General features: G+C 41.4%; 2 protein-coding genes across 9 annotated transcripts; one reads left to right on the top strand and one right to left on the bottom strand.

Moving 5' to 3' along the window:
• Positions 1-1,007: 1,007 nt before the first annotated feature.
• Positions 1,008-8,965, bottom strand: GATAD1 (GATA zinc finger domain containing 1; the record flags this gene model as incomplete). Of its 3 annotated transcripts, none has more annotated exons than XM_079948473.1 (5): positions 1,008-1,486; positions 2,304-2,487; positions 3,833-3,892; positions 4,456-4,581; positions 8,705-8,965. In XM_079948473.1, 5 exons carry the CDS (start codon positions 8,849-8,851, stop codon positions 1,296-1,298), a joined length of 708 nt encoding a protein of 235 aa, XP_079804599.1. In that variant the 3' UTR covers positions 1,008-1,295. The 3 variants fall into 3 exon arrangements, with proteins under 3 accessions (XP_079804599.1, XP_079804597.1, XP_079804598.1); XM_079948471.1 differs by lacking the exon at positions 8,705-8,965 and adding an exon at positions 6,250-6,465; XM_079948472.1 differs by lacking the exon at positions 8,705-8,965 and adding an exon at positions 6,250-6,465 and having other exon boundaries at positions 4,456-4,575.
• Positions 5,858-27,595, top strand: LOC307200085 (protein lifeguard 1-like). Of its 6 annotated transcripts, none has more exons than XM_079948465.1 (11): positions 5,858-5,879; positions 9,649-9,726; positions 11,672-11,881; positions 13,604-13,682; positions 15,470-15,523; positions 15,821-15,911; positions 21,340-21,377; positions 21,470-21,557; positions 24,395-24,484; positions 26,114-26,161; positions 27,411-27,595. In XM_079948465.1, the coding sequence occupies exons 2-11, from the start codon at positions 9,723-9,725 to the stop codon at positions 27,558-27,560; spliced, it is 852 nt and encodes a 283-aa protein (XP_079804591.1). In that variant the 5' UTR covers positions 5,858-5,879; positions 9,649-9,722; the 3' UTR covers positions 27,561-27,595. The 6 variants fall into 6 exon arrangements, with proteins under 6 accessions (XP_079804591.1, XP_079804589.1, XP_079804588.1 ...); XM_079948463.1 differs by lacking the exon at positions 5,858-5,879 and adding an exon at positions 6,911-7,009; XM_079948462.1 differs by lacking the exon at positions 5,858-5,879 and adding an exon at positions 9,109-9,177 and having other exon boundaries at positions 11,787-11,881.

The raw sequence follows: 27,595 nt of genomic DNA, 5'->3' as shown, positions 1-27,595 counted from the left end.
AACAGAAATCATGCTCCGGCGGCGCGGCAGCAGCAGGAGGCCCCATTAGCTAAAGTGGTGCTTCAGGTTAAGAACAGTTTCAGGTTAGTTACGGACCTCCGGAACGAATTCAGTACTTAACCAGAGATACCACAGTATTATGGGGCAGTAGTCCCCCGCTCCCAAACTATGTTCTGAAATGGCCTGCTCAGCTACATAGGAATGGACTCACTTGAAGCATGGTGCCACCAGTTCCTACACTAACTAGTGGGTGTAAAAATGATACCATGGCTGATGGTATTACTGAGAAGCCAAGGAGAATTGTGTGGATCACTATATTGTTGTGCTAGCATAGGTCATCCTAGTAGTTTTGGGGTCAAATGGAAGTCTGAAGCTAGACTGAAACAGATAATTGTTCAAGAGAATATACATAGCCTAGCAAACATACGCTTAAGCATCTTTCGCAGGAAAAGGATAACAGCAACTAGTGGTGGTTAGAATACCCTCTCTCCAATGAAGATTTATTTAGAAGTGGACATCTGGTCATGTATTTCAATGTGGCTGTACTTGCCCCCTCTCTTAACAGTGTTTACTCCCTTTACATCATACCTGGTACACAGTAAGACAATTCTTATGAAACTTTGGCAAGCAGCTATTTAAAAGTCTGCTCAGTTGAAACTCTTGTAGTTTCAGAAAATTAACAGCATAATCCTGTAGTAAAATTTGTTCATTTGGGCAAAGAACAAGGATAAGGATCTTGCGACAATCCAGATGGTGTTGAACTAAAACTCCCATTAGCCCTGACCACTGGCCATGCTGGTTGCGGCTGATAGGAGTAGGACTCCATGTATGTTGTACTATAACAACTGCAAGTTTCCCATCCTTGGAGTGGGGAGGAAATGAACACCTGCAATTATACCTTCCCATCACTACAGTAACTGAACTTAAGTTCTATTTACTAGATGCAATGGTTTTTGTAAATGAACACATAGATACACAAGTTTTTCACAGTGACAGTAACAACAGGCTTTTTTGTGAAGAAAGGTAGTCAATAACTTTATTTTTGTATAAAGCAATACTAACAAATACAAAATGTACAGCTTCTCACTAGACTCAACAAGCATGTGAGAAGTTACTTTTGACAGAAGAGAAGAAAAACAAGTTTCAAATAACGTGAAGAAATTTTGATTTTGAAAAAGGCACCCAAATTTAAATAATAAATAAAAGTCACTCATAGGCCTAGCTGGATATACTAAAACATAAACATTTGTGAAAATTAATATACATAAAAAGGAGTCTCTCAAGAGCAAGACACACTACAAGCTGCTGGCAACAGTTTCCTTGATAGAAATTGCTGGGGTAGGTCCAACGTGAGTCCAGATATAACCTTTTTCTGGTCTAGTAGGAATGGTAGGGAAAGGAGATGACTGAGATTTGAAATATTCCGAAGGCGCATGACAAACAAACTCTAAGTACTCAATTTTTCTTGGAAGATCTTCTTCTGGCCCTTAAATTAAAAAAATGAAAAAGTTAGTTGGTTATTCCCCCACTTGGAGCTTTATGGTACATCCAGTTGGCCATTGTCACATTTCTCCTTAAGTATCACTAGCAAGACAGGTACTTTCCCCAGCATGGATATAACTCTATGCAGGAAATAAAGCTATGCAAGCTGGGCCTGCAGTGTTCTCCAAAAGACATTAGATGGGAGAATCTAATATGAAGTCCTCCATCCTCTAACGTAAGGGCAAAACACAGAATTGTATAAAATGCAGCAACACAAGGACACCTGGTATCTCACTCCTCCTAGGAAATAATTTCAGCTGGTTTCAGATCAATACCAAAACTACTAACAAACAGCAGAGGAAATGAAGGACTTTGATGATGATGGAAGAGGGGCATGCATTCAGCATGCTGCATCTCTGTAGCAAGCATGTTCCTCTCCAGCCCTGTTTCTTTGGGCCTAAGAAGAGAAGGTTCACATGTGTAGAGCACCTTGTGTGTCTATATCAACTTCTGACCGCCAAAAGTAGCTAGGAGACAGTTTTATCTAGTGGTACTACTGATTTAACCGAGAAAGACACTCCAACACCAGCACACTTCCCAGGAGAACATGTTGCTGTCGAATATACAACTCTGAACTTTATTTCCAACACAAATATACATCTCTACCAGAACTGCAATTCATGAGCAGGTCTGCAATGCTGCTTAACTAGCTTGTACTACAGGATAAAAAGAAATCTAGGACTCTGGAGTTATATCACATGTAACACTTTCTGCTTTGTCAGGACAGGTAGAATTTTAACATTTTGGGCCTTGGAACTTACCTATTATGTAAGTTGCAGGGTCAAAACAGTCTTTGGGGCTAGCTGCAGTAGGAATGAGCCATGTTAAAGCTGCACTTTTTTCGCAGTATTGGTCTTGAATAAACCCTCTAATCTGAGCATAGTATGTTTTACCATCCTGCTCATCAATCACTGAAACAACATCTCCAATCTGATAGTAAACTCCCTAGAAAAGATATAGATCATTAGAATTAATTTTTTAAAAAGCTAAACTGATAATAGTTTCTGCTTCGGTGTCACAGAGGGAGCTGGCCAGTAGTCACACCAGAGATAACTCGTTATTAACCAAGTCTGTGAAGATACTGTTCTTGTTGAGTGTCAGGCCTAACAAGTACAGCAGCACATCACCAGTAGGTCTTACCCCATTAAATCAATTGCCAAGACTAGAAGTCTCTGCCTCCCCACAACCATCTAAGTCCCCTCCTCTCCAGGGCTTTCCCCAAGCAATTGGAGTCTACACCTCCATGAAGTCTGTCACCGCTCTGCCTGTTTCAGCCCTCTTCTAGTTCTGGGAGATGGGGGAATGGGAGCTTGTTGCAGCAGGATGGGGGCACACCCTTGACCCTTCACCAGCCTGCCGCATCTCTACTGGCCTCCATCCTCCCACTTGCCAGCTTCAGCTTCAGCCTCTGACTCGGATTCTGAACTTCTCTCTGCCACAGGTTCGCCCAGCTCACAAAGCCCTGCTACCTCCTCAGCTTCCAACCCCTCCTCTTCCCAGTCTTCTCCCTCATCGTTGTCCCACCACCGCTCCCCAGGCTCTTATCCTTCTTCCCTTGTTGGTCCCCAGCTGGTCTATGTACATTATCCGTTTCCCCCACGTTGCAGTTGCAGAAAGCCATACTTGAATTTTCCCTTCAGTGAGGCCACAGTACTAAGTTTAAGGGCAATTTCAGTGTTCCCTGACAACAAACAGGATTGAAACAACGTGCCTGCATCATTTTTCTCCTTCCCCTAAAATATGGCTGTTCAGAGTTTTAGTCTGCACTTCTACGCCAATAATGCTGATTTAATGTGGTTTGAAAGCACATAAATATGTTAAAATAAATAAAAACAGTATTATCATATCTTTTTAGAGACAGATAAGGATATTGATAAAATGGCTGTCAAGCTGCTCCAAATAAGTAAGTTAGAGTTTCAATACAGTAACATAAATAAATATATAACAGTTTCAAGCTATGTCATAGCAAACGATCTGATAGTAACTAATGGAGTTTTTCAGTTTGAAAATATCAACTACTTTGCTCTTGAAGAGTATGAACTACATCAGAAAGTCTCAGTTCAGTCATGAACATGCTAGCATCCTTAGCAAGTTATGCGTTTAGGAAACTTCAGTAAAAATGTACAGGAAAAATGCAAATTACAGTGCAGATTTATAGCGCTACTGCAAAAACACTAAATACATACTGTATGTTTGAGTCACAGTCCAATAAATGTTCTTACCAAGTACTCATTTAAAGATTTATTAACTTTTGAAACACTTCTATGTTCATAAACTTCTAATAACATACCTTATGGAAGATAGATTCTGCTGTAATAATGGTAGCTACAGACTCTGGAGCTTTGATGGGCTGAAAAAGGAAGGTTATAATGATTAAACTGCACAAATAACGTAACAGTGTCAAAATTAAAATATAATGCATTTTTTGTAAATGAGATTTGGATGAAAAACTGATAATCTTTGGACCACTATATATGAAAACATCAAGAAATTAATAGCTTCAGTATCAGTAAGCTTTGACAAAATACATCTATATTTGTTACATGTTTTAGCCAAGAAGGATTTCACATTCAGAAATGCATAGAATATTGATATTATACACAAATGAAAAGTCTTTTAAGACATCGCTCAAGAGTCATTTTGCACATTATGCTCAACAAGTATGAGCTGAAGCATACTAAATACATCTATTTCAATGCAATAATGTGCATAATCTTATGTGATGAATACTCACGGTTCTTCAGGAAAGCAATACTAATGTAGCAAAGTTGTATATAATTTGATAAGCATGTAGGAAAATATTTATATTTGGTGCAGCCTTTTGTAAACCTTACTATTTTTTAGTACAGCACCTGCCACACTGCTTTAATTTAGAAAGTGCTCAACTGTAGCTGGAGTCCATAATCACCTTACATTTTTTAACTTAAAAATATGCCTTCTCCCTTTTCCTTTAGTGGAAACTTTCTTTTCAGCAGCTGGAGCAGACTTGTATTTTGTGTTTCTTAATCGAGCAGATCTTCTGTGAATTTCTTGCTTACTCTAGTGTACAAAAGTAAGAAACAGTGGGAATTCATTAGTATATTACATGATCAAACATACAACAAGACATATTTATATATAGTTATTCATAGGATGGGGGGACACAGTAGGACCCACTTTCCCCAGGCCAGAAAGAGATGAAACACCTATTCTAAACACATTTACTAAAAAAAGTACACGCAGCTAATTTCAACAGAAAGATTTTTATTTGTTTCAAGTGCATAAACCCTGTTGTTCAAAAAAATTTCTGCAGGGCAGCCAATAAATAATAATAATAATAATAATAATAATAATAATAATAATAATAATTTGTACCCCACCCTCCCCAACCGGAGCTGGGCTCAGGGCAGCTAACATCATAAAACTAACACAGTACACAATGAGAGAATGGGTATCAATCTAGAGAGTTTCAGCAACTCAGAAATAATTTCCAATCATAGAAGAATTTACAGCACAGTCCTATGCATGTTTACTCAAAATTCCCACTATATTCAATGGGACTTATTCCCAGATAAGTGAGCCCAGGATCTCAGCCTAAGGCTGCAAACCAATATAGAATTATCTGAGAGTAGGCTAGTGTCATGGCACCCCCTGCCTAAGCTATGTGGTTCTCTGGCACTCCCCTCAGCTCCCCTGTCCCACCACACCATTCTTTGTAAGAAAACTGGGTTTCTGATAGGTATTTCTGAATTTTCCTTCTTGTTTCCACACCAGACACAATATTATGAATAGTTCTCATCTCTAACACAACCAGTCAAGAGGCATGTGGTGCAATACGGCGCTTATTAAAAAACAAATAAGGGTTTGATGATCACAGGGTTCAGAAGCATATGGTATCGGTTTGGTATCATTTCTTACTTTTTTCTCGTATAAAAACGTAACTAGTTAACAATATTGATCCTGCTCTAGTAAACAAACCCTGCTACCATCAAAACTCTCCATTTCCAACTCTCACTCCAATTAACCACCCACTTCCCAAAACCCAACTCACTTCTCAACTGCCTCCCAACAGCATTCAAACTCCCTTTCAAACTCTTATCTAATCACCATTCACTTCCAAGAACCCAAACACATTTTCAATCTCAACATATACCTTAGCTCATGTATTATACTCACCTACGCAGTTACCGTAATATAAATCACACACACTCTCAAGGTAGCATGTGCACTAGTTGCACCACCCACTTTTGCCTGCACCCGCCACTGGCATGTAACCCCTCGGAAGGCTGCCCAAGAAGGGAATCCCCACCCCTGAGCTAGAGGCACAACTCAGATCAGGTTAAGTTTGAATTTGCACCGTAAGGTTGAAAGTTGTTGAGCTTTTATCCTTGCAATGCCTATTAACTTGAAGAGCTGGGCGGCGCCGGGGAGTAGGGAAAAGAGATCTGAAGCACAACGAAAAGAGCGCGACGTGACCCACAGAGGTCCGATGTCACACAGCTGACCTAGACCTAGAATTGTATCGCTGGGAGGGACCACGGGGGTCATCTAGTCCAACCCCCTGCTTCAGTGGGGATGCTCTTTAGACTGAGCTCTCCCTCCTTTTGTTCAATGGCCTCTTCTGGGGAGGGTGGCTTGGCCGCGCCAGCGCAGGAAGGGCCGACGAGGAGGCCCACTTGCTCCCCAAGAGCGCTCAAGGGACCCGCCGCAGCCCGAAAGCGGCCTCACCTGCTTCCCGCCGCCGCCGCTCCCTCCGCCGCCGCCGCCGCCGTTGCTGTGCTGCGCAGCCGCCGAGGTGGTGGCGTAGGCGGCTCCCGCGGACCCGGGAGGCCCCGGGCGGCCGGTGCAGTTGTTGCAAAGGATCTCGCCCTGGCCGCCTTTCTTCCACATGGACGAGGAGGTGGTGCGGCACACGCTGCACGTCGGCTTCAGGCCCAGCGGCATCTTGGCGCCGGGTGACCGCTCGCTCGCTCGGCCTCCGGCTGCGAGCCCGCTCGCCACGACGGATGTTGTGCGTGGAAGCGGAGCGGCTGAGGAAGCGGCGGCGGGGGGTAGAGCAGAGCGGCCGGGAAGGGAAGCGCCGCAAAAGAGGGGCCTCTGCCCTCTGCTGGCTGCCCACTAGGCTGCATGGCCTGAGGGGAGAGACAAACGAGGAAAGCCGGGCTTCCCGCCCTCAGGCCGAATGGCGACCCAGGGCGAGGTGGCCGGGTTTGCGGGGAACACACGGGCGGTATATGGTGGTTTTCCTCAGGAGCCCCAGTGCCATGAGTCGCCCTTGAGGTCTGCTGTAGTCAACTGAGCAGACACTAGACTAGCCCTTTCTCTTTCTCGGGCCCAAGGATAACCGGCTAACCTCGTCTAGCCTAGGGAAGTTATAAAGTAGGGGGCAAATAATATAGTATGCATACAGTTGGAGCAGTATATTAAAAATGCTCAACAACGGGAGAGGGAGAGGGATGTGATAAAGGCCGGCCTCGAAAAGCAGCAGGTGAAATTATATTAAATTGATGAGCCTGGACTTGTTTACTCAGAAATGCACCCCCCCAGTCAGTTTATTGAGTGGCTGGTGGGTAGGATGGAAGACAACATGCTGCATAGAAGGCTATACTTGTATTTCTAAAAATTTCTTAGGGAAACTTGTACCTATCACAAGAAAGCAGCTGAAGAAAGTTAAGGACAAGATTTTGCTGGTGGGTGGGTGTATAAAACATGGGGATTTATGTTTGTAGGCTCCATTCCTCTTCCGTAATAAACAGCAGTTTACAATATAAAATACATGTTACACAGAACTAAAAGCAACATTACTAATCACTAAAACCAACAGCTACAAGTTATTTGCCTTCTAATACTGTTCACTCTGAATTAGAGGTCTCCTGGACCTCGTACCATACCATCACAAGGACCCAAAGACTGCAGTGAAAATGTATAAAGCAACCTACAAAACTGAAATAAGGAAGACGCCGTCACAACCAATAACACCCCTCCCTCTGGCACCTATGGTATCTGCTTTAAGGACAGAACTGAAAACTCGGACTGTTGTATAGCTCAGTAATGACCTTCAGAATCCAAGGTTGTCAATATTTTTCATAAACTCCAAATTCACCCACAAAAAGAGTATGAAGGGAAGTAATAAAGTACATAAAATGAAACAAAAAAAATACTTAAAATGAAGTACATGTAAGTCATCTTGAATGTGTATCAATAACATGCTTACTAAAAGGTAGCTAGGTGTTCCCTTACCACCTCTTTTCCTATCTTGGGCTACAGCTCCCTCCTTGCATTGTTTATTCTGTTATCATCAGGTTGGGCACTGCTTTCCTTTTGGGTGAAGACAGAGACAAAGTAGGTGTTGGGCAGTTCTTTTTCTCTGTCTTCTCCATGCAGAGGACCTAGTACGTGCTTCTTCTGCCTCTTGCTTTGAGCATAGCTGAAGAAACCATTTAAAAAAATTGTTTTTAACCTCTCTTGCAAGCCTGAGCTCATTCTGAGCTTTAGCCTGCCTGCCTTTCCTCCTGCAGCTGTTGGCTACTCATGTATACTCTTCCTTCAGATTTCCCCTTTCCCCTTTTTCTTATAGACCTTAAGTCTCAGCTCATCTGTAAGCTCCTTATGCAGCCACACTGGTTTCTTTAGTTGCCTCCCACTTTTCTTTCTTGTTATAATTGTCTGCATTTGTGCCTTCGATATTTCACCTTTAAGAAACTCCCATCCATTTTGGATTTCCTTCTCTTTGAGTATTTCTGACCATGGGATCTCACCCAGAAGTTCCTTAAACATTTTGAAATCAGCCTTCTTAAAGTCCTGAGTGCAAGTCTGACTACACCCAGCTTTCCATTGCCTCTGTATAATGAAACCTGTGATTACTTCCTCCCAATGTTCCCAGTACTTCTGCTTCATCAATCAGTTCATCCCTGGTGGTAAGGACCTGGTCCAAGATAGATGATATGCTTGTTACTTCTTCCAGGTATCAGGGAGGTTGAAGTCTCCCATGACTACTATATCTCTGCTTTTTTGAATGTTTGGTAATCTACTCTAGGAAGGTATCATCCAAGCCTTTAGTCTGGCCTGGAGGTCTGTAGCAGACACACACAGTAAGGTCACTGGTGTTCTATCATTTTTACCCTTATACTCTCAATCTGCCTTCCATGCTCCAAGTTATGTATCTCTTCACAAGTGTACATACCCTTTCCTTTCCTTTTGGTCTATTCCTTTTGAATAGGTTATACCCTTCAGTTTCTACATTCCAGTCATGAATCTCACCCCACCAGGTTTCCATAATGCCTGTTAGATCCTGTATTAAGAGCTCAAATTTGCCTTTCTTGTTTCCCATACTCTGTACATTAATGTAGACAACTGAAAAAATTAGAGACAGTTTCCCCACTCCAATGCCTATTGTAAACTGCCTTAGAGCTCATTTGGATGAGGGGCATGTTTTGAATTTAATAAAAAAAAATGAATTAACATGGGGTCACGGGATGGACATAGCAAGTGGGGAAAGGGGCCAGTCTTGTCCCCCTCTCATCTATTCTTGTGCTATCCTCTTGAGCTCTCTTTTGCCAACTGTCACTTTTAGAATTCTGTTTCTTGAAACTTCTGGATGCCTTGTTGCCATAGTATCCTTACTAAGTTATCACAGAGTATTAGTTTATATCTTTGGTAGGTAATGCTGCCTTACCTTTTAATAGTGACAGTCCATTAAAGCAGAGGTTTTCAACCTTTTTGAGTCCACAGCTTCCTTGACCATCTACAGTCTTTCTGCGGCACACCTGTGGGGCTCAGGAGCCCAGTTTTGTCACCCCTTGCCTGCAGAGCTTTTTTCTTCCCTTTTGTTCATTGTTAGAAAGTAAACTACTTAACAGTAGTGGTACCTTTACCGCTAATGACAAGTTGCCATATTTTGTTTCAGTCTCTTCTCTAACTATTTGGATTCAGATTTAGATAAGTTTTAGATGACAAGGAAGGATATTCCCTGGAGAGCCATCTTAGATCAGTTTGAATGCAGGGGCTCCATAGGAAATCCTAAAAAACTAACTATAGAAATATAGTTTTATGGAACTATTTATGTAAATAGAGAACATATTTTTAACTCGATAAAAAGTTTTATTCTTCATTACCTTAATCCCTTAGCTTCAGAAGCCCTCTGAACGAGAAGTGGTTACACAAGGCTATTGCGCAAGGGTGTTACGATCTAAAGTGCAAAAATGGGTAAGTCTCCTAATAGTAGTGATAAGGGAAATATGTAAGAAAGTCTGGAGGAGATGGCTGACAGTCCCTCCCAGTTAGCCATGTTTCTGGGAGATCTTCATAGATGTCATAGCCAGTCTCCGCAGTCATGGGGGTCACAGGAGCATGAGCCCAAGATCTTGTGAGATCTGGATTTCCAGCCCTTACGAGATTTGACAGGTTTGTGGGACTGGGATGCCTATAGATGGCTTCTCCCAAATCAGTTTGGCTTCATTCTGTGCAGGCAGGTGATGAAGCCTACCCTCCTTTGTTTCAGGATTATCTCAGTTTATAGTGGGTCATGCTGTGGAAAGCCAGGAATAATTTTTTTCATGCTGTCCAGATTGACTTGGGGGTTTGTTTTTTTCATCTTCCTTGGAGTATCTCCTTTAGAACAAGATATAAGTAGTGCATAGTTTCTGTAGTCTTAATTTTTGTCACAACTTATAAGATATATATATATCTTATATATATATATATAAAAGATATATATATCTTATTGTGTGTAGAAGACTGTGACCCATTGAGAGAAAGGGAGGCTTTTTTAATAACTTGCTATACACCCTTGGGCTGTGGAAGCACCTATAAAGAGGATCATATGGGCTGAGGTCCACACTGCCCCACAAATTTTGGGCAGCTGTGGGAGCAAGACCTGACTTGGCTGAACCATGACACCCAATACAGCCTGAGGGCAAACACAGCATGCAAAGCTGGGTTAGTTCCTTGAGAGGTGAACAGCTTTGATAGCCGGCTATCTTCCCACTACTATCCTAATACCTGTCTGCAAGGTATTGTGGTGAAAGGAGTAGGAGTCTTATATATACAGTGGTAACTCAGGTTACAGATGCTTCAGGGTACAGACACTTCAGGTTACAGACTCCACTTACCCAAAAATAGTACCTCGGGTTAAGAACTTTACTTCAGGATGAGAACAGAGGTCGTGCGGTAGCAGCATGGCGGCAGCTGGAGGCCCCATTAGCTAAAGTGGTATCTCAGGTTAAGAACAGTTTCAGGTTAAGAACGGACCTCCAGAACAAATTAAGTTCTTAACACGAGGTACCACTGTAGCGTTATGGGCAGATGTCAGAGGATGCTGACCTGGAATATACCAGGCATATATCAGGAACTGAGGATAGACTCTAGGTGATGAGCCCTATGGACCTAAATGCACACAGGGCTTGCAGACACTTTCAGGCAGCAGGGAGTGGTGTTTGTGGTTGAGCTTTTTGATAGGCAAGCACATTCAAATGGTTAGGTAAGAAATAAATATCAGGAACCTGGCCCTTTGTTCTTGCCTGATCAACAAGGAAGTACTTCTAGCCACTGTTCTCTAGGTTCATAGTTGGTTTATTCAACAAAGTCCTCTAGGTGGTCCACAAAACAATATAAGAGTGCACTAAAAATGAAGGATATGATACGTTTTGTTCAACAGTATTTTCCTGTAGTTTCTTTTATGGTAGTCCTCTCAGTGGGGCTAGTATTTTAACAATAATATAAAGGAAAGTTGTCACCCCCTATGTCACCACTTCGTTCTAAAGCAGGTGAGGAATTTGGGACCCTCCAGCCCTTGTTGGACTCCAACACCCAGCCAAAATGGCCAATGGGAGTCAAACATCTGGAAGGCCACATATTTCCCTGTGCTTTTCTACAGCTTTCTTCTATTTTTAAGACTATCATCCTCAGCACATTTATTAGAGAACAAGCCCCATTGAATTCAAAATAAACGAGCTTGGCATTGTGCTTCACCTGCACAAACCACTGACTAGAAGGTTTCTTGGTATGAATCTGAAGGTGTAACTCGAATATATTTATCCAAGATGGAGAATAATCTACCAGTAAGCTTTTTGTGGAGACATATTATGCCCCAAATACCAACATTCTGGTGAAGATTCTCCACAAGTTACAAACTCAGTAATACTGCTTGCAGAGACAGAACCTCCACCTTCTAGTAATCAGGAAAGTGCTGTTGAAGAACCTTCCCCTGTTCTCGAGGAGCATCCAACAAAAGTAAGAAGATCAAAATCATCTCGGTCACAACACAGGCGTCCAAGAGGTGCACGGTCATCACATAAAAGACGGCGACCCATGACTGCCGTTGAGGAAGAAGGTCCATTTTCTGACAAAGCTGTCTGCACAGGTAAGTGACAACAGTTTCTGTCCAAGGACTTACAATGAGAGAGTACAGGAAGGAGCGCAAAGTACTTGCTTGCATTGTTGGTCAGGCATATAATATATGTAATTCTAATAATAGATCCCTTTTGCCTTTCTCCCCTTTAGATTAGAATTGGCATTCTAAGGTAATAGATATTTCAATAATAGATTCTGGTAAATTTAACAATTAAAAAACAATAAGGATGCTAAACTGCAGTAATATGTTAGAAATGGAAAGGATTAGGCCCTTTAATAGGAGATTCTTAAACAGATAACAGATCTGTGTAGGTTTTTATTGTACTGGAAAAAATATTTTGAATTTTACTATTTCAATGCAATTTGCATCATGGAAATTTTAGTTGAAAATTTAACGTGAAGTGGTCAAGACCAATGGCTGGTACAATATAGTTGATGCTGAGGAACCGATTCTTTTGGAATAGATTTTTTTAAAGGTAAGAACAGTTGTGCTAACCCCTGATCTGCACTGGATTACGATAAGGTAGAAGTCTGCATCATTTTGCTTTAGCAGGGGTACCTTGACCTTTTTAGATTCCTGCATTGCGTGGGGTTGCACTAAATGATCCACAGGGTCCCTGCCAACTCTACAATTCTATGATAAGCCCCCCAGACAGAGTGTTATAGGAAGGGTTGATCGAGCTACTGCCTCTAAAACTAGTCCATTTCCCAGAATGGGGACTTATTTGCAGCCTACAAAAGTAGGCAATCACTGCCCCCTCCCACCCTTTCCATTCTAGCTGGCACAAGCGGCAATACTTTGGATGCAGCTGTTGATCTGCTGTTCCTGGCTGGGGTTTTGGATTGCTCTCTTTAATACTGTACAATATATTTGTATGAGACAGCTGCATATTCCTGCATTGCAAGGGGTTGGGTTAGATTATCCTCAGGATCCCTGCCAACTCTACAGTTCTATGATTCTATGATATTGGCAATATACAGTATATAATGTCTTCTCCATTTGGATGAGGTGAGGATGAAAGGTGGTAGCACAGCAGGAAACATTTGATCCACACTGTTCAAGAGTACTACCACATATATGTGAAAGCGTCTTAGAACCATGGAAAATCACAGATGCACTCTATTTATTCCAATAGGTAGGAAGGGCTTGAGTCCATGTTCAGCACATAGGTAGTTAATCCTGGGTTTCACTGCTACATTTAGTTGTAATTGTTGCCCATTCATAAATGATTAATACTGCATGTATAATTCCAGATGCATACAGACTCCTTAACTTAATAAAATACACAGGAAGTTTGGCTTTGGTCTCCTTGGAGTAGTGTTTTTAATATCTGGGATTTTTAAAAAACTAAATAAGTACTTGTTTTGGAGTTTTGAAAATCTTTCAGATGCTTATTGAGAAGTAATGGAAAAGCATGCAAATGTTAATAAAATATTTAAAAACAGCCAAACAAGCCATTAAAATAGCTCCATTGTCTTCTGGGTTCCTTCCTTATCAAAACCAGATTAGGTTAATCCATGGGTGTAGCCGGGGGGGGGGCAGGGGGGCAGCTGCTCCCCCCCCCCCCGATCAATAACAATAATCAAGTAAAACAATATAAATACAGTACTTAACTAACTGACCAATCACGTCGGTTCTGCCCCCCCAACAAAGTCTAACAAAAATCCTGGCTACACCCATGGATTAATCCATTCTTCTCCCCACCCCATATAACCTGTACCATTTCCCTAGTTTTCTACAGGAAATTATATCTTATGTCTACACTTCAGCTGGGCTTGACCCTTGGTATAATTTGCACGTTCGTCTACTGGTAAGTATAGCTGAGTAATCACAGTTTTGATTGATTTCAGATGCAACATGGTGAGCTGCATGTTTGTTCTATTGTGGCAAAACTTGGTATCTTAACCACTGCTTCTATTTGGGGGGGGGGGAGGTATTCCATACCTTTTATGATGCCTCCAGCTATTATGTTAAGAGGCTACATGGCAGCCATGATTTTACCATCTACTTCTGTTCAGTCCCATCTCACCTCACCCAGCTGCCTGGATCTGTTTGTCAGATTTGTGACTACAAGCCTGGCTGAGAAGGGCAGCCTGCTCTCCGGTTCTGTATTCCTTTGTTTGGCTGGCTGTCCAGATCCAGCCATGTTTTGTTCTTAAATTACAGGGGAGCTAGAGGGGTTTGGCTGAACTTATGGATTTCATAAAGCCCGCCCCCCACCCCCGTTCTCCTGCACTGTGGTTAACCAATAAAGTGTTGTGACATCTTTTTATTAACAGGGATATTTACAGGAGTTACTGCTTTCTGTGAAGAAAGCAGTGTATCAGTCTTCTAATAAAATATATTGTTATGAATTGTGGGTGCCAAAATTCCTAATAGGTGTTAGGATATAATCAGTGCACAGAGTGTTAAAGTTGCCAGACACAGGATTAATAAAATCTTAAAATACAGGCCAAATCACCTTCCTAAATTCAGGAAATTGCCTGGGAGATGAGCAATTAACCAAAATCAAAGGGAAGGTAATGAGCCATTAGGAATGTCATTAGGAAGGCAAAGGCTGTGCCAGATGGTAAGGCCCTCCCTCTGCTCAGACTTCATTTTGGAAGGCAATAGAGAGTAGAGTTTAGGATTGGAGTGGCTGGAATTTGACCTAGGAGAGAAAAATTGCAGTCTGTTCAACACAGCAAGCTGCTGAGAGTTAGAGCCATGGCTGGGGTCTGTTAAAATACAGGGCTGCTGCAGTTATGGGAAAAGCAAGAACCTTTGGGAGGGCTAATGCTGGGAACCTCTCCATCATAGGCTCAGGTTGCATATGCTTGTGAATAAATAAGTACTGTATTTATATTGTTTTACTTGATAAAGACACCACAGTCTCCATTGTGCCTCATTTCCAAAAGGAAACACAGACCCTGGGTGAAGTATGCTAGGAACCCCTGGAATCTCACACTGCTGTGGAGATTGGGGTGGCATGTAACAATATATTAGTGCTGAGTGTCTCCAGCCATAACATCTCACAAAAAGAAAATGTGTATCATTCAGCCTCCCCCCAAGGTCCAGTGAAGCAGCTGCCTCAGCTGGTGGAGGCCCCCAAGGCTACATCCTCGCAGGCATTCCTCTCACCTCTGCCGCCTCTGTCAGAGAAGCACTTCCTGCTTTGTCTCAAGCAGTCAAACGGGACGTGCCGCCCCTGAGTCCAGGTCAGGAGAGCTGAGTATTGAAAGCCCCAAACCTTTCATAGGAATTAGTGCCTATGGAATGGTCACATTGAAAGGACAACCATTTAGACCAGACATAGGTAAACTCGGCCCTCCAGACCACTGGTCCTGTTAGCTAGGGACAATGGGAGTTGTAGTCCCAAAACATCTGGAGGGCCGAGTTTGCCTATGCCTGATTTAGACTATAATATCATTGAATAAGGTTGCTTCTAATTTGATATATGTCTTATATCAAATATATTATGTTTTAGCTTTGTTTTAAGTGCTGTTATGAAATATTGTGAGTGCGGAAATTGTGTGTTAGAATAAATGATAAATAAACTACCAGTTCTCTGCATTGGGATCCTTTCTGTAACTGCCTTTTGCTTGGTTTTTTGGCCAGGAAATACCTTAAAATATGGGTACGAAGACGCCCATGGTTTTGCTATACCATGTTGTAAGTATAGTGCATGTAGCTGCCAATTAATTCAAATCTAATCTCTTAATAATTACAATAAAGTTGTTTTTTTTACAAACATGTTTTATAAAATCAGTGTATGTAAACAAGGAAAAATTTTATTTGTAGTATCAATTATGTATACAAACAGATTGAACATCTATGTGCATCAACATGGTTTCAAGAAAATAGGCAGTTTTAAGTTAATTTCTCTTGTAACTTAATTTAAGAACTTCAGTAGCAATTAGAGCATTTTACCATGCAAAACTGTAACACTTGCTTTTGTTTTGTTTTTAGACCATTAATCATGTTGCTGGCTATTACAATAGCCTGCTGTGATCAAGCCCGCAGGCGATTTCCACTGGACGTCATTATGTTGTTAATATTTGTAAGTATTTTTTGAAGGCAGTGTTCTGTTTAGGGCAGTGTTCTTAAACCTTGGATTCCCATAAGTTATTAGATTACAGCTCCCATCATCCCCAGCCAGTTTAGTAAATGGCCATGGATTATGGCAGTTGTAGTCTAACAACATTTTGCTGTTTGAATTTGGTAAAAGGGAAAATAATAGATACGGTAAATAATAAAAAGGAGAAATTTCTGGATGGCAAGATCCAGGTTTGGGGGAAGTACTCTTTGGTAAGAGCCCCAGCAGAGATTTAAAATCACACAATATAAATCAAAGTATAGTGTGTTAGACCTTTAAAATATCCCCTTCCAAAGTTCAACCACACATTTGGTAAGTTAAAAATGGTTTACTTACAAATTTTCCAAAAGTCGGAATCGTGCTTTTTCATGCACCATTCAGAAAAGACAGGTAGTTCTAAATTCTAAACAGGTAGTTCTAGATTCTAAAGTGGTAAATATTTCTAAATTATTTGTATAGAAACACAAACATTACTTGCTTAAGTCTTGGAGCATTCAGCTTTGACATCCTTACCGGTACGGTTCACATGGTCGAATGGGAAGAACAAAGGCTTGATAGCTATTCCTCTCAAGGTGATGGAGAAGGACCTAGCTAAGCCTGGCAGGACAACTTACCATATTTTTCGCTCTATAAGGCGCACCAGACCACAAGATGCACCTAGTTTTTGGAGGAGGAAAACAAGAAAAAAAATATTATGAAACTCAGAAGCCAGAACAGCAAGAGGGATCTCTGCGCAGTGAAAGCAGCAATCCCTCTTGCTGTTCTGGCGTCTGGGATAGCTGCGCAGCCTGCATTCGCTCCATAAGACGCACACACATTTCCCCTTACTTTTTAGGAGGGAAAAGGTGAGTCTTATAGAGCAAAAAATACGGTACTCTATGGTCTCGACTGCCTCATGAATTAATTAAAGTTAAGCCTGTTGGTTATATGAAAGTTCCCCACAACTAGGGACTCGAGGTGAAAGAACCCTGGTTTATTGTACAAATTGTAACATTGTTGCCCCAGACAGGCTCTCTCTCTCTCTCTCTCTCAACCTGTTACATGTTGTGCAATCTAGAATTTGGCTTACCAAGAAGAAAGTAGGAAGTATGGTGTAAGAGAGGAAGCACAAGTTTATTATGCACACTTTATTTGCAGCTTTGTCCATTTGTTGTGAGCACTCCAGCCTTCTAGGACAAAGTTCACCAAAATGGCGCCCATGGGTGCCCAGGTGCCCACACATACCTCTTATGGCACCCATGAAAATTCTCTGCAAATGTTCCCTAAAAAAAATCCACAAAGCATGAGGGAGCTTCTCTTCGTAAATGTGGTGGCGACTGATGTGTCTTTCCCCCATTGATAGGGGAAAACTTCTGGGTGAGGCTTGTCTGCACTATTTTGTTGGCCTATCTGTTTTGCTACTCTTTCAGATATAATGGCCACCTTTTGCTATGCTATGCACTTCACCATAGCCATTTTGTGACTGGCACCCCTGCATCATTTTCTCAAATTTCTAAACATGCCTATTGGTTCAAAAAGTTCGAAAAGCTCTGGGCTAGAGTCAAATTGCAGCCCAGCTGTTCCATTGCATTGGGCTGTAAAACTGTGATTCTCTGTTGGGAATTAGGATGCATCCGAGTCAATTGTGTTCCTTCTAGTGCTCAAAGGCAGGAGACATTGTTACTCCAAAGGAAGATGTCCAGCCCCCATCCCTTGAAGTATCAGTTTTGTTTTCTGCTTTCACTCAAAGCAGCTCATCCCAGCATTCCCTGTTCCCTTGGCTACTGCTTCTAATGCAGGGCGGTTCAATTTTTCAGACCAAGTGGGCCGCAAGAGTACTTTGGCACAGAACCCATGGGCCACACACTGAATTAAATGTCCACATCGTAAATTAAAGTGCTTGCAATATAGTTAATATTATTTAATATACACAATTAATATATTTATTTGGACTACCCTGATCTGAATTGGTTTTTGCCTTTCAACTTGTGTTATTTCCCCAGGGCCTGCCAGTTTAAACAGCGTCTTCTATCGGTGTTCTCCCATTTGGTGTTCTTATTGTTAAGTTCGTTTCTATTAAAGGAAACTAAGAAAACAGGGGGGAAAGTCTGTTTGTTTTTCAGCTGTCTGCTTACCTTTCCCATCTCTTTTTCTCTGTCTCTCATTGCTTCCTTTCATAGTAAGCATAATTAGGTGATAAGTCAAATGCCTCAAAAAAAGTAAACACTGCCTTTTCTTCTAAAGCAGTGTGCCTCCCTCCCCAGCCTCCTGCTCTGTGAGCATGAGAATGTACACTACCAGAGTGAAAAACAGATGTTTTCAATTGGCTGCCTCTCATCCACTTGGTGCACGGCCTAAATGGTCCTGCTGTAGCAAAAGAGGTGCAGGCAGGAGAAGGCAGAGGTTCCAGACTCCCAGAGGCCTGATCACATCTCCACAGTGACTGCTGCAGTGCCAGCATTGGATCTGGTATGCAAAAGACCTGGTAGATGGGCAAACCAGAGTCTGCAGTGGGACTCCACAGAACCCCTGTTCTTAGTTTCCACCAGGCATTAGCAGGACAGAGGTATTAGGAGGGTTTATCAGAAGAGGAAGAGGGGTTTGAACCAGCTCTAGCTCTGTAGGTATTGTTCAATCCTGCTTCTTCCTTGGGGCAGATTTTTGGGGCTTTGATGAATCACCACGCCAAGACCAGTGTATTGATACTGGGCACCACTGAGCCTCTTGGGATTCCCGATCAGAAGGTTGGTGATTCAAATCCCCGTGATGGGGTGAGCTCCTGTTGCTCTGTCCCTGCTCCTGCCAACCTAGCAGTTCGAAAGCACACCAGTGCAAGTAGATAAATAGGTACCGCTCCGGTGGGAAGGTAAACGGTGTTTCCATGCGCTGCTCTGGTTTTGCCAGAGGGGGCTTAGTCATGCTGGCCACGTGACCCGGAAGCTGTCTGCGGACAAATGCTTGCACCCTTGGCCTGAAAGTGAGATGAGCACCACAACCCCATTGTTGCCTTTGACTGGACTTAAACGTCCAGGGGTCCTTTTACCTTTACTGGGCATCAACTTTCTACCTCTGCTCTGTTAAGCTTGATGCAGATATACTTAAACAAAAGAAGCTTTGCTTTCTGATCTATCAGCTTAATTTGCTGTTTCGTCAACCTGCTATTCGGAATGCATCTGCATTAAAGCCAAAGTAGTCCCACATGGCAAAGTCAGTTGTTTCCCAAGGGAGCCCTGAATTTAAGTTGTACCGCAGGGGCTCATATGAATTCTTACCCTGTGGCTAGAGGTCAAACACAAATTTGGGCTCCCCTTCCCAATTGAAACCAGCCAGACTTCATCATGTACAGTTTGCAGATTGACAGCCTATTGTATCTATCAGGATATTGAGGATGGATAATGGAGTAATGGGTCAGATTTAGAGGAACCTATTTCAGCAACATTGTTTAAAGAAGCTCATTTTTGCCCTTACCTCTCCTATTTTTCATCAGGATTTCATAGAATCATAGAATTGTAGTGTTGGAAGGGACCCTGAGGATTATCTAGTCCAGTCCCCTGCAGGATCCCATATAGGGATCAAACTTGCCACCTTGGTGTTATCAGCACCATGCTCTAACCAACTGAGCCCAGTTCATGGGTTTAAGGAACATCTAGAATATGCACCTTCAGTAGGGCTTAATTCTCTGTAAAAAAAAGGGGGGGGAAGGTAATGTGACTTAAGATTTGCACAGGATGATAGATAAAAACTTAGATGCTATTCTGTTTTTCTGCCAACAGATTGGCAGTTCAGTAATAAATGTAATGTATACTTTAAATGTAATATAATTTTACTTTTATTCCTTTCTTTGACAGGTAGTCCTTTTGGAGAGTTTTTGAAGACTTTAAAAAAAAATAGAATCCAGGACAGGAAGGTGCTTCTTTCTATGTCTCCTAATTAAGGGGGAGAAGAATCCTCCAACTTTTTGCCAGTCTCTTCAGTCCCTTTACGCAGCATTTTAAATACTGAGATTGCTGGTGCTGCACAGGTTCCTGCAGTGCACAAAAGTTTGAGAAGTTTTCTTTCACCTAGCTGGAGATGCTTCTTTCACAGATAACTTGATGATTTCATAGCATTCAGGAGGGTTGTTACCCAAATTCAGTGTTGTCCATTATGAATGTTATTTCACCTCTGATTGCAGGATAGGGAGCACATAAATCTATTTGAGCAGTCAGATTATACTTCAGGTGCATAGCCAGGAAACTTTAGGGTCTTTACTTCATTTTCTTTGTTGCTTAAGTGAGCAAACACATAGAAAGCATCAAGACAGTAGCAGAGGCTCTCCTTAGCTTCTGTGGATCCTATGGAAGCATATAGTCCTTTCCCCAATGGCTGAAGCTTCACAGGGCTTCCTTAGCTCTGGCTTCCATAGGCAAATATAAGTAACACAAGTTCCTCCCATTTAAGCATTCAATTACTCTTTAAGAGTTTCTGCCAAAGCTGATTGCCTGTCTACTGTATTGACTAAGGTGCAGGTGATTCACATTAACTTTTATTTCCCTAACTATTGCAACAGGAACTCAACAGTATTTAGGTCACCCTGCACTGGGTTGCATCTGGGTTCTCTAGCAAAGTACTGTGGTAAGATATTTGTCAGGTTCTATGCCCCTTTGCCAGGGAAAAGTAAAAGCTGAGATGATGTTTTTGTCTTATTCACATTTAGAGTTAGGCAGCATAGGCAGATGCAAGCACAGATTCCAGGGGAGGAGAACTAGACAACTTCCTTTGGTGCAACAGCATTTTCTGCTTTTGAGCAATGGGAAGAACGTAATCCCACTTGAGTGCATCCTAATTCCCAGTAAGAAACACCTTTCAGAGAAGACTAACATTCCCTTCTAAAGACATGTACTTAGAAGTAAATTATGTTTAAATCAGCTGGATTTAGTTCAAGGCTTCTGCAGATGGGATTGCCCTCTGGACTGGAAATTGCTTAGGCGCTGCGCTACTGTATGAAGTTAACTGTAAGGTTAGTAGGAACCAAAGTTGTTTTATGAACTGGTGCATGGAATGAAGGGTTTCTGAGGAGCACCAATACAATAATGAAACCTAAGATAACTGTTTTGGGATAAGTTGTAGCAAAACCCACACAGTATTAAAAGTACCTTTGTTATACTCTTCAGTTTTATGTGGCAAAGTTGCCACATTATGTGTTTTACAAAGTTGCTACAGCAACTATTACAATAACAAGCCCACCCCCAGATGGATCCCCCATTAAGCGTCGAGGTTTGTTGGTTGGGAAATAGCAAGGTAGGGGAATTCTGTACACTGAATTCTGTACACTATTGGAGAACCTCCTAGGCTGAATAAATTGAGAGGATGTTATGCTATAATAGTAATGTGTTTCCACTTGCATATAATTATTTCTATTTTTTATTTTTAGACAATATGTGAGGGTATGTTGCTTGGATCAATTGCAGCGTAAGTAGTTGGTCAATAAATTGAATTGACTGTACTGGTGTAATTAGGCATATCACGTTTCACATTAACAGTTATCTTTCCTTGGCATTTAGTTTCTTTGATGCTGATGCAGTTATGTGGTCAGTTGGTGCCACTGCATCTGTGACGTTTGGACTTGCCGCTTTTACTCTTCAGAAAAAGGTAAGCAATCATTTCTTATTTGATAAATTAATCGCTAATTCAGAATTAAAAATAGGTTTGCTCTGTCATCTGAAAACTTTGTTAGTGTGTGATATTTTGGCATAATGAAAGAATACTGAGAAAGATCAGTAACACAAATTGACACTTAGGAACATATATCATTCTTGCTAATATATATCAGTGGTCATTGAATTTATTTATTATTTGCCTGCAGCCCAGATTAAAATATTTGTGCTGGAATCAAGTAGAGGCTATGATGTTCCAATAAATCTTAAAGTAACTCTCCTTTTGATTCTTTATTCTGAAGTAAATTAATACCGATTTACAGCTGATTACTACTCTGCTAACAACAGAAAAATAGTGTATTGCACAAAAATTGAAAAATAAAACTCCCCCTACTGTAACTGATTGGTTAAGGAAAACTTGAAATACTATTTTAATGGTAAAGCATAAATATGAGAGAAATGCTATACATAATAATAAAACAAATTTATTGGGAAGTGCTTAGTTTTTACATTTTTGGAACGACACTGTAAATCAGTGTTTCCCAACCTTGGGCCTCCAGCTGATTTTGGACTACAACTCCCATCATCTCTAGCTAGCAAGACCAGTGATCAGGGATGATGGGAATTGTAGTTCAAAAACAGCTGCAGGCCCAAGGTTGGGAAACACTGCTGTAAATGATATATTTTCTTTTAATCTGGTCACTGTACTTTAGTTTTTCTTTTCTTTTCCTTTGCTAGACAGTACTGCCCCTTTTCTCCTTCATAAGCCATCTTGCATTTCTTTTTTATTTCTCTTGCTGTTTGTTTTATTTTTTTCTTGACAAGCAAGCTTGTTTGATGATGTACAATGGTCTTGGCTACATTGTGTGTGTGTGTGTGTGTGTGTGTGTGTGTGTGTGTGTAGTGCTTTTTTCTAAAAAAAAATGTTTAGGGTCCTCTCATTTTCCTACTCATATTGAAATACTGCCTGCCCCTCAATGTGGCCAAACTTAGATTCACAAAATGTTTAGGGGTATGCGTACCCCTGCATCCCCTCAGAAAAAAGCACTGTATGTATATATTTATTAATTTCTGTGTTGGTATGTTGACAAAAGCATAATAGTGATGCTAGAGTACAGTGGTACCTCGGGTTAAGTACTTAATTCATTCCGGAGGTCTGTACTTAACCTGAAACTGTTCTTAACCTGAAGCACCACTTTAGCTAATGGGGCCTCCTGCTGCTGCCGCATGGCCAGAGCACAATTTCTGTTCTCATCCTGAAGCAAAGTTCTTAACCTGAAGCACTATTTCTGGGTTAGCAGAGTCTGTAACCTGAAGCGTATGTAACCTGAAGTGTATGTAACCCAAGGTACCACTGTATACAGTCGTACCTCTGCTTACATATCCCTCTGGTTACGTAAACTTCGGGATACGTAAGAGGCAAACCCGGAAGTACATTTCTGCATTACTGCTCTACCACAGCGTGTGTGTGCACAGAAGCGGTCCCTCCAGTTGCAGAAACCTCGGGATCTGACCAGAGCTCCAGAACGGATCCCGTCCGCAACCGGAGGTACCACTGTAATTGTTTGTATGCCACAGCATAGCTGCTTATATGTGGTCTAAATGAGTTTATTAATTGCTCCATTAGTAAGATTTTGGATACATACATTCTTATATTTATTAGAGTTATAGCTAATGCTCACATAGAATCATAAAATTGTAGAGTTGTAAGGCTCTCCAAGTACCATCTAGTCCAACGCCTCTGCAATGCAGAAATCTCTACTAAAGCATCTATGACAGATGTCCTTCCAAACTCTGCTTAAAAACCTCCAAGGAAGGAGAGTCCACCACTTCTCGTGGGAGCCTGTTCTGTTTAATTAGAAATTTCTTCGTGATGTTTAGTTGGAATCTCCTTTCTTGTAACTTGAATCCATTGATTCGGGTCCTACCTCCAGAGCGGGACAAAACAAGTTGGTGCCATCTTGCATATGACAACCCTTTAAGATATGTAAAGATGGCTAACATATCTCCTCTTTCTTCTCAACTGCCCAACTCCCTTAAACGTTCCTCATATGTTTAGGTTTCCAAACTCTTAGTCATCTTGGTCACCCTCCTCTGCACATGTTCCAGCTTGTCAATATCCTTCTTAAATTGTGGAAAGGGAGTAACACACAAGAGGCCAAATTTCAGTTGTGAAAGAAAGACAGAAAAAAATGCTTGCAGTTCATTTTTCTGTGGTTATCTGACCTTGTTGTGGTTCAGGAAATCAAATTTGATCAGATAATATGGTTCTCTGTATTTTGTATCTCATAACACTGAAAGGCTAGATGTAATTTTAAGTGCATTAGCTCTTAAAAGTAGTTTTCTGATTTACTATATTATTATGTATGGCTACTTCATCTTCTCTAGACACTTGCATATTAATTAATAGTAACCACGAGTATGCCATGTTAAAATTTGTTTGATTTCCCACAAGATTCTCCTCCTAAGTGGTAAAATTAAGGTATATCCTTCAGATGATATTTCCTTCTGGTAAAGCATCTGAAACAGAGAGGTTTTTCTGCTGTTGGAATGTGCTCCCTTATTCCTTCCACTTTGGTGTTTTTTTTCATGCTGAAAGTTTTTTTTTACTGGGTTTTATAAACAAGAATAATGTTATACAGTACAAATAAGTATCGAGCTATACCCCTTGAGATACTTTGCAGGATAGGGTAAGAAAATGTATTAACACCTGATATTCCTTGGTGAATGTCTATTCTATGGCTTGGGTGGAGAACCTCCCAATTCACCAATTTCTGTTTTTATCATATCTGCATGGCAGGAAGTGCTCATACCTCTCTTCTTTTTCTTTAGTGTGACCTTACGATCACATCAGGAATACTTCTAATTTTGTATTTAGTCATGCTTATTTATGGATGTCTTTGTGCTATCCTGCAATCAATGGTAAGTAAAACATTTTACTTTTTGAAGTAAATAACCCCTTTGCGTTTTATTGTCTGCATCCCCTCCAAGCTAGTTTCATTCTCCTCTTTCCCGGTATTGGTTCCACTCTCACCAAAGTTTAAAGATGACTCGGGTACCTTAATTCTTGTGTGCTAGCCATTCCCTCCGAATTATACTGCAAGTGCTTTTGATTCTGCCCAATCAGGCTTTGATCTTACCTTGGAAGGGTCTTCAGGCAGGATCTTGGTGCCTGAATGTGAGAATCACAATTCTTTCTGGGGAAGTAGGCAGCTCTTCCCTCATTTATTTCCTACCTTCCCCTGGAGGAATTCCGTCTCAGTTCTCCATTTCTGTGTTTATCACCCTCAGGCTGCTGCACCCTTATCTGGACAGGGATAGCCTAACTCTGCTGTCTATGCTCTGGTAACCTCTAGGTGAGATTACTGCAATGTGTTACACATAGGGCTGCCTCCAAAGACGGTTCAGAAGCTTCAGCTAGTGCATTAGCCAGGGAATTTGGGTGTTCCCTAGTTTGTATTTCTTGTGTTGGCTTGTCTTTGTTGAAGTTCCTTTGTAGAAGTCTTTTAGACGGCGTAGGCCTTTGGTTTGGAGGTTTTGTGCTGCATGTTGGAACAGTGGGTGATGAACTGGGGGGGGGGAGGGTTAGTGGGGCTGGGGGCAGTTTGACTACTTTTTTCTACCATGCACTGTATGAACCTGTTTAGTGTTGTGGGGATTCTCTTTATTTTGTTTTGGAGAGATGGGTATGCTGTTGTGGGGTGTTTTCAGTGGTGTCTTTCTCCAAATGGAGCCAGTGTTTCATCTTCTAAAATATATGGGATTATGTGGCAGACTTGGTTGGCAATGTAATGTGATTCTATGTTGGGGAAAGCCTTGGGGGCAAATACAAAGACAAAGACTGCTGGGAGGGACCATATTTCTTCCATCCTTCCTCTCTTCACCCAGCGGTTTACAAGGTGAAGGATAGGTGGCTCCTGCCAAATATATGAACAGATTTCTTGCGGAATGCTGTTGAAATTAGGCCAAGGGCCATATGAAATTACATGAAGTTTCCTTCAGTCTCTGGTGAGGTTGAATGGCCCACTGGATAGGCCTGAAATGGTCTTTGTCCCAGGATGGAGAATCCATGCAGGAAACTAGCAAGCACAGACGCAGGGCTTGCCCAAGCATGAGGCAAATCAAAAGCAGCCACTTTGTGCAGAGGAGTCCCATGGGGTGGTTCCCCTGCAGATGTGCTGCCCACCCCTAGCGGAGTTGCACAGCTGCTGTTGCAGATTCTGGTGAGATCTCGCGAGAGTTCAGTGTGATCTCGCTGGAAACTGCCGCAGCTGAGTAACACCAGTCAGATTTTGTGGGCAGGTGTGGTGGCTTGACACCTTCCTGTTTGCCTCGGGGGCACATGCCTTCACTTGTTCACTCTTGATACCCACCCACTTGCAAAATAAGTGGGTCTGTACCTTGCTCTGTGTTCTGTGCCAGCCTTGACAACCCTGGCATCTGCTGCTACTACTAGCATTTTCCTATTTCACAGTAACAGTGTGAAATACCAATGTGCTAATTGGTTTTCTTGGTTTTGCATACTGCTAACTGTAAACTCTGTATTTGCAGTGGTTACGAATAATACATGCTGCCGTTGGAACACTAATTTTTAGCATAGTAAGTCTTAAAGGAACTGAAGGCTGAATTGACTGAGATGCTCTGTATGTGAGAAACAAAAATCTTACTTTTACTCATAGCAGTAACTATGACTGGGGTGGGGAAGCTATATTTGTGACTGATTTTCCTCTGAATCACTGAGTTGAAGACAAGACTCTGGGGACCATGGAGATGCTCTGGGGACCATGGTTCAGACGCTAAATCAGTTAAATTATAGGAAATGACCTGAGGTGAGCCTCATTCTTGTCTGCTCCTATTCTGTTCTCATTTGTTTATGAGAAGAGAATGAAAGCTTTCACTTTAGACCAGACTGCAGTTCCCTATTATGTATAAAAGCAGAGAACCAAAGTTTGTTCTATCCACGTTTGAAATTAAAGGCATGTTTTGGTCCTTGTTTAACTAGTGAGTAAAAGCCACAGTTCCAAATTGATACGTAACAAGGAAGCAGCGTTTGTTCTAAAGTGAAAACATAATATTTCACTCTTTCCCCCTCTTCTCATAGGCAAAGGGGAGGGAAAATATTCAAGCCTGATGCTTACTGTGGCTCATTCAGTCATATAAACCATGGTTCAAATGATATCTGAACAGGGCCACAAGGTGTGGATGGTTATGTATCTATTAGTTTGTTAAAAATGGTGTTTAAGATCTGATTTCAATTAAAGATTCTTCAGTAAACACTTAATGCCAAAATAAACTGTCTTGAGTTTCTAGAATGAAATTGATCCCTGTTTTAGAGGTACAGTGATATCAGAGATATCCAAGATAAAAAGCCAGTGAGCCAAAAGTTTCAGATTTTAAAACCTATGTATGGGTGGGATTTTACTTTCATGTTTATAGCGTTGCAAACAGTGGAATGGATACAAACTAAGTGAATCACATTAAGTTCTCATTAAAATCTTTACCAACTTGTCCTACTGATTTCAACAGGATGGGTTCAACTAATTCATTCTGGGATCCATTCCTATATTATGAGCAAACACACTCTACATGCTAATTTCACTTTTTTAAAAAATGCCAACAATGACTTCTGTAACTTGAAGTGGCTTCTGTTATTCCTAGATAAGACATTAATTAGGAGACCCATCTTTCCCATACAGGAAGATCAGAAACTGGCTAGAGGGATACAATGAGTAGTAGGTTAACAATGTGTACTATTCTGCTAGGTATTTGCTTTCAAGAGAGCCATTTATTTAGGATAAAAAAATTAAAATGACAGCATACACTGACTTTTTTTTTCTTTTTTAAAAAGTATCTGTTGGTGGACACACAACTAATGCTCGGAAAGAGGGACCAGTATCGTCTGAATCCTAATGAGTATATTTTTGCAGTACTGAACATCTACATTGACATCTTTTCTTTCTTTTTATTTCTATTGCAATTTGTTGGTTGGAGGAAGTGAGAAGCGCATAAATAAAGGGGATTGTTTTAGAAGTA

This window comes from Podarcis cretensis, assembly GCF_951804945.1.
Source record: "Podarcis cretensis genome assembly, chromosome: 12".
Lineage (NCBI taxonomy): Eukaryota > Metazoa > Chordata > Lepidosauria > Squamata > Lacertidae > Podarcis > Podarcis cretensis.
Note: the sequence above shows the minus strand (reverse complement) of the source record. Positions and strands in the feature narration are given on the sequence as shown.